We start from the raw sequence: 13,185 nt of genomic DNA, 5'->3' as shown, positions 1-13,185 counted from the left end.
ATGTCAGGATATAATTTCTAATATAAAAATATAAAAGTACATGATTCTCGTGGTTCATGAGGATGAGTTCTGGTGTTCCCCCTATTCATTTGTCTAATACAAAAGTGACAGCAGAAAAGTTAGGGTTTTTAACAGGATTTTTACCATTGATCAGCTGAGCAGCAGGCCTTTATTCAGAGAATGGGCTGTTCTCCTTAAATATACAAGCAAGGTACTAAGATACTGCGTAAACCTTTTTAAGTTAAATTTACCTAGTATATTGATAGCTATAACATGCACATAAAGGTGCCAAAAATATAAATTTTATAATATATATGTAATAAAATAGTACCTCTCCCCAGGCCGCAGGTGGAGGTTCTACTGGTGGATAATATTTTGGAATGTCCCATGCCACTTCAGCCATAAACCATTTGAAGTCCTTGCACTTGAGGTGTTTCCGAAGTTCCTTTTGAGATGTGAGATCTCCAGTAGACAGGTGTCTGTATTCGGGTCGCCTCTGGTAGATATACTCTGCATATTCATCCATCCAGGTCTCTGCCACACGTTTCAAGTTCTAATATACAAGAATTGTAAGCCTGTTACTTTTGTAAGAGTTCATGCACATTATACATCAAGTAATTATGACCTTTGTGTGATACAGTCAGATTAATGGCTCAATTAGTATATTAAACGAGAAAGTACTGAGATGTAACTGCACTGCAGGGATTAATGAGACTCAAATTAATCAAGAACAGGCAAAAGCATTAATCAGATTGCTTTTCTTTTAACCTTTTATTGTTTTAGGCCACAGTTACAAATGAAGTTGAAGGTTATCTTAAAGTAAAATCTTACTTTGGGGTAGATTTTGCCAAAGATTTGAAATTGTAAAATTAAAGGATTTTTTATTTTTTTTTATGTACAGATGTTAACAAGGGGCCTAGTTTTTATGATGGGGTTAGTTGCTCCTGTAGGCCCAGGTGTAAGAGGAAACCTCAGAGTTATAGAAAACTCAACAATTCCTCTACTTTTAGCAGATTGTGGCCTTATCTGTGGATTACCTTTTTATAGAATGATATAATAAAATATAGATTTCAATTTGAGATTCTAACTGTTGAGAAAGCTGGATGTAGGCTAAAAAAATGATAAAAAGGATAAATACTATTATTTATATGAGCTCATCTCTATCGCCACTGACACAATAAAGGCCTTATTTCTGAATCTTAGAAAAATACTTTGGTGACCATTAGATTAAAATATATTACCTATTGTGGTTTAACATATATATAATATATATATATATATACATACACTATTCCTCTTTATCTATTTTCTCCACCTACACAATTTCTCTGTTTCCTTTGTGTCTTTTAGGCCATGTGATCTAATGGTGACCTCCTTGTGTGTTCCTGCTTTGTCTATATTTGGAAGGGGGTTACATTCTCACGGTGTTATCCACTTTCTACTGCTGCTCTCCATGCTAAATGGCTCCTGATCTCTTTTCCTTTTGTTCACACCCCTGGCTTAACATCAGTACACCATCGAGCCATAGGACATCAGGTCAGAGGAGCTCCCATCGGTCTAAAAGAGGTTTGTAATAAATGGGCTGTGTTTCCCAGACCAAGCACGGTCATGTGCATGAGCTCTTATAGACGGGTAATTGGTTGTTTTTTTTAGAACAGTATTTGTTAACCAAAACCATTAGTGGATCCAAAACATGGAAAGGAGGTGCAAAAGTGAATCCATTTTCTCTGTGGAGTGCTAATCTCACGACATCCTTCTTACAGCTAGAACAGAATTTCCAGTCTACATTGTGGCAATTCTTATCTAAGGAAGGTCCAGCGGCGCTATACATCATAAAATTATACCCAGATTGCTTAATAAATAAGCATCATCATCATTTGGTGTGCAGATGGAGTGCTCTTCTTTGTGTGGTATGGATTGGAACCCTTATATCCACACCCAGCAACTTTACACTGGCTTTCTGCTGAACTAGTATAATTTACAAATTCATTCAAACTATGTGTCCATCTTCAAAATATGCATTCTAGTAAGATTTTATTAACGGCATAGCTCTAAAAAGTCGTAGAACATTGTAGGTTTCTAATCTTTCTGATGCCCAACTTGAGGAGTCCGTAAATGTTTCTTTATACCGTATTGTCTAAGATGTTATCATTACTGAATAACTTTAAAAAGTCACAGAACATTTCTAATCTTTCTAAAGCACAGCTTATATGTCCATAAATATTTATTTATAGCGTATTGCTCTAAGAAGTTAACAACATTCAAAATAAGCATTAGTGTTGATCGAGCACCAAAGTGCTCGGGTGCTCTGGCTGAACAAATCGGGATGCTCGGGTGCTCTACCGAGCACCCGAGTATAATGGAATTCAATAGGAGAACCCGAGCATTAAACCAGACACCCCTTGCTCTGAAGAAGGGAGGGTGCCTGGTTCATAGTAAAAGGTCAGAAATTGATGGAACACCACCAAAATGGTTTGGGAACAGCATGGGGAGGATGTCTGGATGCATCTTGGACTCCCAGGTTGCTGCTGGGAACGATGTTGTCCGAGTAGTACGCCACTATTACAGACTCACAATAATACGCCCAAAACCGAAGAAAAAAAAGATTTTAGAGGAAAAATTGTTAGGAAACATTCTTTCCTATATATTTACTTGTATATAAAGTGCAAATGCTGCCAAAAATTACAAGGAATATCACATAAAGGAAGGCCTCATTCACATTATGGTACAATTGTTCATGTAGTGGGACTCCTACACTCATAAAGCCTATGCACTAAGTGAAAGGGCTGACAAAAAGTACAAGGAACCGCCACTCTCCAATACACCCTTTGTTACACATAAAGGAGGGCATCATACACAGCCTTGAAAAATTATGATTGATGGCCTGCTGGTGACAAAAACATTTGGAGCAAGGGCCTGCTGATCTGACCATCTAAAACTATATGGGCGAGGGCCTGCAGCCACTTTGGTGACTCTAGATAATCTAGGGCCTATCGCACGTCACTGTGACAGCGACGATCCATTCGGATGTTATTGTCAGCTCAAACCGTGGTGACTACGGGGAATCGTGTTCGATTCCGGAGAGGGAGCCTGAGGAATGGCTATGGCTACCACATCCAGGAAAGGCATCATGCGGGCAAATTACCTATTAGGTATAATTAGGTGAGGTCCTGCAGGTGAGCTGACCCTGTAAAAGATTTTAGGTGTGGGTCTGCTGGTGAGCTGACCCTGTTAAACATTGTAGGTGAGGGCCTACTGGTGAGCTGACTCTCTAAAAAATTATATGCGAGGGCCTGCTGGTGAACTGAACATGTAAAAGAATGTAGGTGAAGGCCTGCTGGTGGGTTGACCCTCTAAATAATTATATGCGAGGGCCTGCTGGTGAGCTGACCCTGTAAAACATTATATGCGGGGGCCTGCTGGTGAGCTGACCCTGTAAAACATTATATGCGAGGGCCTGCTGGTGAGCTGACCTTCTAAAAAATAATATGCAAGGGCCTTCAGGTAAGCTGATCCTTTAAAAGATTGTAGGTGAAGGCCTGCTGGTGAGCTGACCCTGAAAACATTATATGCAAGGTCCTGCTGGTGAGCTGACCCTCTAAAAAATTATATGCGAGGGTTTGCTTGTGAGCTGACCCTGTAAAACATTGTAGGTGAAGGCCTGCTGGTGAGCTGACCCTCTAAAAAATTATTTGGGAGGGCCTGCTGGTGAGCTGACCCTGTAGAACATTATATGCTAGGGCCTGATGGTGTGCTGACCCTCTAAAAAATTATATGCGAGGGCCTGCTGGTGAGCTAACCCTGTAAAATATTATGGGTGAGGGCCTGCTGGTGAGCTGACCCTGTAAAACATTATATGCGAAGGGCATGTATGCGAGGGCATTATATGCGACTAATAAGCATATGTTAATATGATGGATTTGGAGAAGAAGGATGAGAAAAGGAATATTCAACCATATACCCTTGTTTATGGTGGAAGGGGTGTATGGGAATACAGTTTATTCAGGACATCATAAACAACACATTTAAAGTGCCTTTATTTTCACCAGCTTTCCTCTGGTGGAGTTGAGAAGTCATGGTCAATCCAGGCCTTGTTCATTTTTATAAGAGTCAACCTGTCAGCATTTTCAGTTGACAGGCAGATACACTTATCTGTTATAATGTCACCAGCAGCACTAAATGCCTGCTCAGACAAAACGCTGGCGGCAGGGCAGGCCAGCACCTCTACGGCGTAGAGCGCCAGTTTGTGCCACATGTCCAGCTTGGACACCCAGTAGTTGTAAGGCCCTGAGGGATCATTGAGGATGCTGACACGGTCTACTATGTACTCCTTCGCCATCTTCCAACATTTTTCCCTCCTTGTGCCGCGCATCAGGGTGAGGTTGCTGGCGGGGTGTAATGAAACTGTCACAGGATTTGGAGAGTGTTGCCCTGCCTCTGTTGGAACTGTTGTGTGTTCCCCTTGTCACCTTGTCTTGGTCCAAGGAACTAAGGACTCTGCTGCCAGCATTGTCAGATGGAAATTTTTGGAGCAATTTTTCAACAAGGATCTTCTGGTATTGAACCGTTTTGCTCGTCCTCTCCATCAGAGGAATGAGAGATGAGAAGTTCTCTTTGTACCGGGGGTCAAGAAGGGTGAACAACCAGTAATTCGTGTTGTCTAAAATGCATATAACTTGTGGGTCGCAGGAAAGGCAGCCTAACATGAAGTCAGCCATGTGTGCCAAAGTACCAACAGGCAAGACTTCGCTGTCATCATCACGAGGATCACTCTCAATCTCCTCATCCTCTTCCTCCTCTTCTCTTCACCCACTCTGAACAGATGGAATTAAACTTCCATGGGTACTACACTTTGACAACCGTCTCCTTCTTCTCCTCCTCTTCTTCATCGTCTAATTTGCGCTGAGAAGACAAAATGAGGGTTGTCTGGCTATCACCCTGTGTAATGCCTTCACCCCATTTTCACCTCTTCCACATGCAAAGCCTCGTCCTTAATTGTGAGCAGCGAGCGTTTGAATAAACACAGAAGTAGGATGGTTATGCTGATAATAGCGTTATCGACGCTCACCATCTGTGTTGATTACTCAAAGTTTCTTCAAACCTCAGAGGTCAGACAACCATGCCCACTACTTGCTTGTGAATAGCGGAAGCTGACTGGAAAGGCAACACCCATGTTGCAGCTGGTATTCCACTACTGCCCTCTGCTGCTCACAAAGCCTGGCCATCATGTGAAACGTTGAGTTCCAGCGCGTGCTCACATCGCACAACAGCCGGTGAGCTGGCAATTTCAAGCACTGCTACAGAGTTGACAGACCGGCTGAAGCTGTCGATAACTTACGGAAATGTGCAGACATGGGGCGTACCTTTACCAGTAGCTCAGGAAAATTGGGGTAGGTTTTGAGAAACCACTGAACCACAAAGTTTAAGACGTGAGCTAGGCATGGGATGTGTCTGAGCTTGCCGAGCTCCAAAGCCACCAACAAGTTACGGCCATTATCAAACACAACCATGCCTGATTGTAGGTTGAGTGGCGAGAGCCACAGCTTAGTTTGGTCTCTTATCCCCTGCCATAGCTCTACAGAGGTGTGCTGTTTGTACCCTAAGCATATCAACTTCAGCACGGCCTGCTGCCGCTTCCCCACGGCAGTGCTACACTGCTTCTAGCTACCGACTGATGACTGGTGCTGCACGTGGATAATTCGGAGGTGGAAGTGGAGGAGGAGAAGAGTGGGTTGAAGCCACTAACGTAGGTAGTGCCGGAAAACCTGATCGACGTAGGGCCCGCAATCCTTGGCATCAGTAGCACCTGTGCCATCCCAGGGTACTAGTCGCTCCAGGTCTCCACAACATTCACCCAGTGTGCCGTCAGGGAAATGTCACGTCCCTGGCCGAATGCACTTGCCCATGTGTCCGTGGTTAAGTGGACCTTCCCAGTAACTGCAATGGTCAGGGCACGTTTGATTTTACGGGGCACATGTTGGTGTAAGGCGGGCATGGCACACTTTGAAAAATAGTGGCAGCTGGGGACTGTGTAACGTGGGACGGCAGCCGACATCAGGCTGCAGAAGACCTCAATATCGACAAGCCTAAATGGCAACATTTCCAGAGCCAGTAATTTGGAATGCTGCACAGTTAGTGCTATGGCCTGTGGGTGGGTGGCTGGGTAATTGCACTTCCGTTCAAATGCCTGGGGTAAACATAGAAACATAGAATGTGTCGGCAGATAAGAACCATTTGGCCTATCTAGTTTGCCCAATATACTGAATACTATGAATATCCCTTGGTCCTATCTTATATGAAGGATGGCCTAATGCCTATCCCATGCATGCTTAAACTTCACTGTATTTGCAGCTACCACTTCTGCAGGAAGGCTATTCCATGCATCCACTACTCTCTTAGTAAAGTATTACTTCCTGATATTACTTTTAAACCTTTGCCCCTCTAATTTAAAACTATGTCCTATTGTAGCAGTTTTTCTTCTTTTAAATATTCTCTCCTCTTTTACCTTGTTGATTCCGTTTATGTATTTAAAGGTTTCTATCATATGACTGCAATTTATTGATAAGCCTTCTATGAGTGAGAGTATCAAAAGCCTAACTAAAGTCTAGATAAGCGATGTCTACTGAGCCTCCGCCATCTATTATTTTAGTCACCTAATCAAAAAAATCAATAAGATTAGTTTGACATGATCTCCCTGAAGTAAACCCATGCTGATTTTCATCTTTCAATCCATGGGATTTGAGATGTTCCACAATCCTTTCCTTGAGTATGGTTTCCATTAATTTCCCCACTATTGATGTCAGGCTTACTGGCCTATAGTTGCCCGATTCCTCCCTACTACCTTTCTTGTGAATGGGCACAACATTTGCTAATTTCCTGCCACATTTCTTCCTCGAATACGATGGGTCCCCACTATCCTTCCAGTTAATAATAATGCGTTGGACAGTTCTTAACCCAATTTTTGCAGTTTCTTCAATCTCCTTAGATGTTTTCTCTGCTTGATGCATGCCAATGATTTGGACCCTTCTTAAACAGACTAACATCTTTTCCACGACCACGAGATGTATCTTTCGACATGGTTGTTTAAGAAATGAGAAGCAACTCATTGCACCAGTTGGAGTAAATAACTTTTTGCCAGCTGAAAGATAATTGCCCATGCAGCAATTATCCAATAGGAGGCTCATACCTATTTGCTTAGTTAAATCCAGGTGGCGACCTTTTTTTTTTTTTAACAGGCAGTGTACAGTCGTGGCCAAAAGTTTTGAGAATGACACAAATATTAGTTTTCACAAAGTTTGCTGCTAAACTGCTTTTAGATCTTAGTTTCAGTTGTTTCTGTGAGGTAGTGAAATATAATTACACACACTTCATACATTTCAAAGGCTTTTATAGACAATTACATGACATTTATGCAAAGAGTCAGTATTTGCAGTGTTGGCCCTTCTTTTTCAGGACCTCTGCAATTTGACTGGGCATGCTCTCAATAAACTTCTGGGCCAATTCCTGACTGATAGCAACCCATTCTTTCATAATCACTTCTTGGAGTTTGTCAGAATTAGTGTTTTTTTGTTTGTCCACCCGCCTCTTGAGGATTGACCACAAGTTCTCAATGGGATTAAGATCTGGGGAGTTTCCAGGCCATGGACCCAAAATGTCAACGTTTTGGTCCTCGAGCCACTTAGTTATCACTTTTGCCTTATGGCACGGTGCTCCATCGTGCTGGAAAATGCATTGTTCTTCACCAAACTGTTGTTGGATTAAGTTGCTGTTGGAGGGTGTTTTGGTACCATTCTTTATTCATGGCTGTGTTTTTGGGCAAAATTGTGAGTGAGCCCACTCCCTTGGATGAGAAGCAACCCCACACATGAATGGTCTCAGGATGCTTTACTGTTGGCATGACACAGGACTGATGGTAGTGCTCACCTTTTCTTCTCCGGACAAGCCTTTTTCTTGATGCCCCAAACAATTGGAAAGAGGCTTCATCGGAGACTATGACTTTGCCCCAGTCCTCAGCAGTCCATTCACCATATTTTCTGCAGAAGATCAATCTGTCCCTGTTGTTTTTTTTGGAGAGAAGTGGCTTTTTTGCTGCCCTTATTGACACCAGGCCATCTTCCAAAAGGCTTCACCTCACTGTGCGTGCAGATGCGCTCACACCTGCCTGCTGCCATTCCTGAGCAAGCTCTGCACTAGTGGCACTACGATCCAGCAGCTGAATCCTCTTTAGGAGACGATCCTGGCGCTTGCTGGACTTTCTTGGACACCCTGAAGCCTTCTTAACAAGAATTGAACCTCTTTCCTTGAAATTCTTTGATCCTATAAATTGTTGATTGAGGTGCAATCTTAGTAGCCACAATATCCTTGCCTGTGAAGCCATTTTTATGCAACGCAATGATGGATGCACGCGTTTCTTTGCAGGTCACCATGGTTAACAATGGAAGAACAATGATTTCAAGCATCACCCTCCTTTTAACAGGTCAAGTCTGCCATTTTAACCCAATTAGTTCGGCATAATGATCTCCAGCTTTGTGCTCGTCAACATTCTCACCTGAGTTAACAAGACAATTACTGAAATGTTCTCAGCAGGTCCTTTAATGACAGCAATGAAATGCAGTGGAAAGGTTTTTTTGGGATTAAGTTAATTTTCATGGCAAAGAAGGACTATGCAATTCATCTGATCACTCTTCATAACATTCTGGAGTATATGCAAATTGCTATTATAAAAACTTAAGCAGCAACTTTTCCAATTTCCAATATTTATGTAATTCTCAAAACTTTTGGCCACGACTGTATATTGCTGCTGTCGCACACAATAGTCCTTAAAAGGACTGTTGGGTCTCTTAAAATTTTTTCAAATAAAATTTTTCCAATAACACTCCCTATACTGTCTGTTCCTTCCTATGGTCAGCTCTCCCTAACTAAGGGCTCGTTCACACGAACATATGAAGCCCGTGTCCGTGCTGTGGACCGCAAATTGCGGTCTGCAATGCAAGGGCACTGACCGTGGGTCAGGCACATGGGATTCGCAGAGCAGCCAAAAAACGTGCGGGGAGGAAACTCGAGCATTGCGCTCGAGCATATGCTGTACCGCCATATGCCGAGCATGCTCGATCAACACTAATAAGCATTTAAAAATTAGTATACTAAGCATTTATTACCCCTGGACAATTAATCTGAAACAGTAACTATCATTTAATTTTGGTGACAGGTACATCTGAAGAATCACACCTTAGCCTGCGGCACTATCAGAATATGCCATGAGGTGGTTTATAGCTTTAGCTTCAATAATTTGATTAATAGCACACATTCCTTTTAGCCTGTTAACAAGGCTGTTTATGTTCTCCACAAAGCTGTCTGTATTTATGGCACAATACTCTAGAGTTCTCAGCTTTCCCTGCTTTGGCTTTCAGGTATAGATTGGCTGCTTTTAGCTCCTTTGTAGAAATAAAGGTTTTGCTGCCCATCAATAATGACCATCTCTAAGGAGGAAAACTGGGAAAAATATAAAATAAAATAAAGACTTCTGAATTATCTTGAGAATACGCAGGTAATCTGTCTATTTAATGCTCAGTAGTTTTGATGTGTACCTCATAAAACATTAAAACATAGCAGGAATCCTAATAAGGATAGTCGACAAGAAACCAGAAGAAATCTCAAAGAAGAAGTCAAAAATCCGAGCCAGTTTATAAAACGAATTCAAACTATTTTCAGAAGCTTGTAAGACTACGGGTTCCCATGATGATAGGACGTTTGGACCTACTTACATAGTAGCAAAAATAAAATTCAATATACACATGAAAGGGTATTAATTAATCTTTAAACTGTAAGTCTAACAATAAAAAAATCTTCCAAAAATGTTGATCTAATATTTTTGTGGAGCTCCATATTTCTTAAATCTCTTTAAGGGGTTGTCTCACTTCAGTGAATAGCATTAATCATATAGATAAAGTTAATACAAGAACTTACTAATGTATTGTTATTAACCATATTGCTTCCATTGCTGGCTTGATTCATTTTTCCATCATATTATACAATGCTCGTATCCAGGGGTTATGACCACCCTGCAATTCAGCAGTGTTGGACCTGCTTGAACACTATAGGAAAAAGTGCCATTCTCTGTGGTGGCCTGTACGGGAGCTTCTGTGCATGCATGCCGATGTGTGCTCCCACAGTCCCTGTCACCAGAGAGGCTGGTGCTGGCACCTCGTATCTGCGCTGCCATAACCGCTGGAAATTAGCAGTATATAATGACATGGAAATGAAGCCAGCAAATAAGGCAATACGAATTATCACAGTACATTAGTAAATGCCTTGTATTAACTTTCTCTACATGATAAATGCCCTTTGCTGAAGTGACACAACCCCTTTAATGTAGCTACAAACAGTAGTAACTTGTGTATTCAGCCACCCCCAGGGGAAACTTATAAAGATGGAGTTTTATGGATCCCATTGATAATTACAAAAAATCTGTATGCAGTAAGCCCTTATGTGCCCCGAATGGTGGTGTAGGTAGACAGAATTTTGTCATTTAAAGAGGACCTGTCACCTCTCTTGACATGTGTTTTTTAGTAACTACATGCACTCCCCATGTAATACCAATTCTGAAGCATCTGTTTTTATGAATCTATGTTGTGCCATTCCTTTATTATTCCTGCTAGAAGTTTACAAATAAATTGCTAGCAGTCTGCAGTAAAGGTACAGGTGGGTGTTACCAATAGATGGTGTAACAATCTGCCTTTACTGCAAGCTGCTGGCTATTCATGCATAAACTTTGAGTAGAAATAATACAGGAATGACACAACATACAGCCATAAGAACAGATGTTCCTGAATTGTTATTACATGGGGAATACAAGTAGTTATTACCACAGACATGTCAGGAGAGGTGACAGGTCCTTTTTAACTCTATGGCCCTGATTTATCATACCTTCACTCCAGAATTCTGGCATAAAAAAGTCACAAAAATAAGGCTTTTGCAACTTTTTTACTCTTGCTTGCGCAAAAAAATTAAAGCGATTTTTCAATTTTTTTTTTGCACTCGCTTGAGCAAAAGTTTGTGGTTTGCGACCACTCACTCCGGTTTTGTAATGTGGGTGGAACAGTGGGTGTTAATGAGTTTCACTCCAGATTTATCATTGAGCCTTTTTTTTTTTAAGTCGCAAAAAAGTCGCAATCTCACTCCAGGAGGAGGGTGGAGTAGAGACATTTGATAAATGTGGAATAAAGTACTCTAACCCAGACTCAACAAAAACTGACTTCAAATATTCCCCTCATTATAAATTCCCCCATAGGCTATATTCACACTAGAGGCACGGAACTCGAGCAAGCTGTTCCGTCGGATGAACAGCCTGTCGGAGCCGTCCTGCCGCTAGTGAACATGTGCTCCCGGACTGCCGCTCCGTCCCCATTGACTATAATGGGGACGGGGCAGAGTTCCGGTGGAGGCATGGCAGCGCACGACGAGAGGCTGGCCGGAATAAATGTCAGACATGTCGTAGTTTTATTCTGGCAGCCTCTCGCCGTGCGCTGCCTTGCCTCCGCCTGAACTCCGCCCCCATTATAGTCAATGGGGACAGAGCGGCAGTCCGGGGGCATACGTTCCCTAGCAACAGGACGGATCCGACAGGTTGTTCACTCGATGGAAGTGTGAAAGTAGCCCTATGACTGTGTCAAGGGAAGCAAGTTAAAAGAACGGAGGACAAATCCTGTAAATATAAATGATAAAATGTTTAAGCAGAAAATGTTGGCCCTACAAATTAAATAATGTCTATATTTACATTAAAATGTCAGTACCTTGCTAGAATGAAATCCTTGAGGGACTATTGTAGGATATGTATTCATCATCTACATGATCTTCAATTTATTGTATTATTCACAATTGTAGCTTACACATACCTAACAATTATACCTATGGCATTCAGTGATATTACAATTGTAGTTTACTTACAATATATTTGACCTACTATATACAGAGAACTTAAGCAATATATGTATAAGAGATAATCTAGTAGATTTTGAGGTTAAGGGGTTTTTCAAGACTTTGATTAGCGAGGGTCTAACACCTTACACTCCCAATGATTAACTGATTAGTGAGGGCATCATACCTCGCACCTTCACCGATTAGCTGCTCCCTGTCGCCTCTGGCACTGGATCTAGCATTTTGAATGGAATAGGAAGAGCAGCTCCGTTCAAAGTGTACTGGTCATACCGGGTCACTTCAATAGGAGATGACTACCCAGCACGGCTACTATACTTAGAATAGAGCTGTGCTTCCTGCTCCATTTAAGGGCTATGATAGTCCTGGTCCATGGGGGTGAGGGGTGTCAGGTCCCCACTGATCTATGTTAATGACCTATCTTTAGGATAGGTCATCATTATCAGGAGCCTGGAATAATTTAATAAACTTATTTCACTTATTTTTTTTTTAATGAGATTTTTAAAGATGCCTAAAGAGATTTTTTTGTTATTCTTCATATTTCAGTTTGGATTTTCTTAGACACAATAGATTTAGTACTGTATTTTTATTTTGGTTATATTTTTATTATTACTAATTATTAATCTGGCTAAGTATGTGAATTTTAACTTTCCTGCTGTGTAATTCTGAAAACTACTCATACCTTAAAACAGTATGCTATGGTGCTGAGTTGTATTTAATTTAAAATACCCAAACAGGTGTGAACACAGGGAACTAATTTAATTTTTAGCTTTGGGATTATATTTTAATTGACTTGGCTTAATTCATTTTACTCATTATCATATCTACTTATTGGACAGTAAATTAGTTATTTATTTAGATAATGTGATTTTGCATTGACATGTAAACGGCTGTTTAATATAATCTAGCTATCTATCTGTCTGTCTGTCTGTCTATCTATCTATCTATCTATCCGTCTATCAAAAAGTATGATGTTCAAGTATGTGGAGACCTGAACATCATGCCTATTATGAAGTGTGGGAATTTGTGCCTATTCAGCCAAAAAACTTATGATGTCAGACACTGGAGTTTTGGCATTGAGCTTACTGATCTTAGGGTGCTTTCACACTAGTGTTTTTTTATTCCGTCAGGCAGATCCGGCAAGCCGTGTATAAACGGAAAACCTTTATGTCCGGATCCGTTAGATGGATCTGGTGAAATACCGGATCCGCCTCATCCAGTATGATTCGGAATAACGGATCCAGTATTAAA

The 13,185-nt window shown here is 41.3% G+C and overlaps 1 protein-coding gene across 1 annotated transcript in view; it reads right to left on the bottom strand.

Annotated features, from left to right (window-relative positions):
- The window catches only part of GALNTL6 (polypeptide N-acetylgalactosaminyltransferase like 6), a 1,751,703-nt gene that overhangs the window by 156,449 nt on the left and 1,582,069 nt on the right, over nucleotides 1–13,185 (bottom strand). The window contains exon 8 of the mRNA XM_044276251.1: nucleotides 332–553. Within this exon, the coding sequence (XP_044132186.1) occupies nucleotides 332–553 (222 nt within the window). The remainder of the gene's footprint in view (nucleotides 1–331; nucleotides 554–13,185) is intronic.

This window comes from Bufo gargarizans, chromosome 1 (genome assembly GCF_014858855.1).
Source record: "Bufo gargarizans isolate SCDJY-AF-19 chromosome 1, ASM1485885v1, whole genome shotgun sequence".
NCBI classification, from domain to species: domain Eukaryota; kingdom Metazoa; phylum Chordata; class Amphibia; order Anura; family Bufonidae; genus Bufo; species Bufo gargarizans.
The sequence above is the reverse complement of the archived record's forward strand: the minus strand, read 5'-3'. Positions and strand labels throughout refer to the sequence as shown.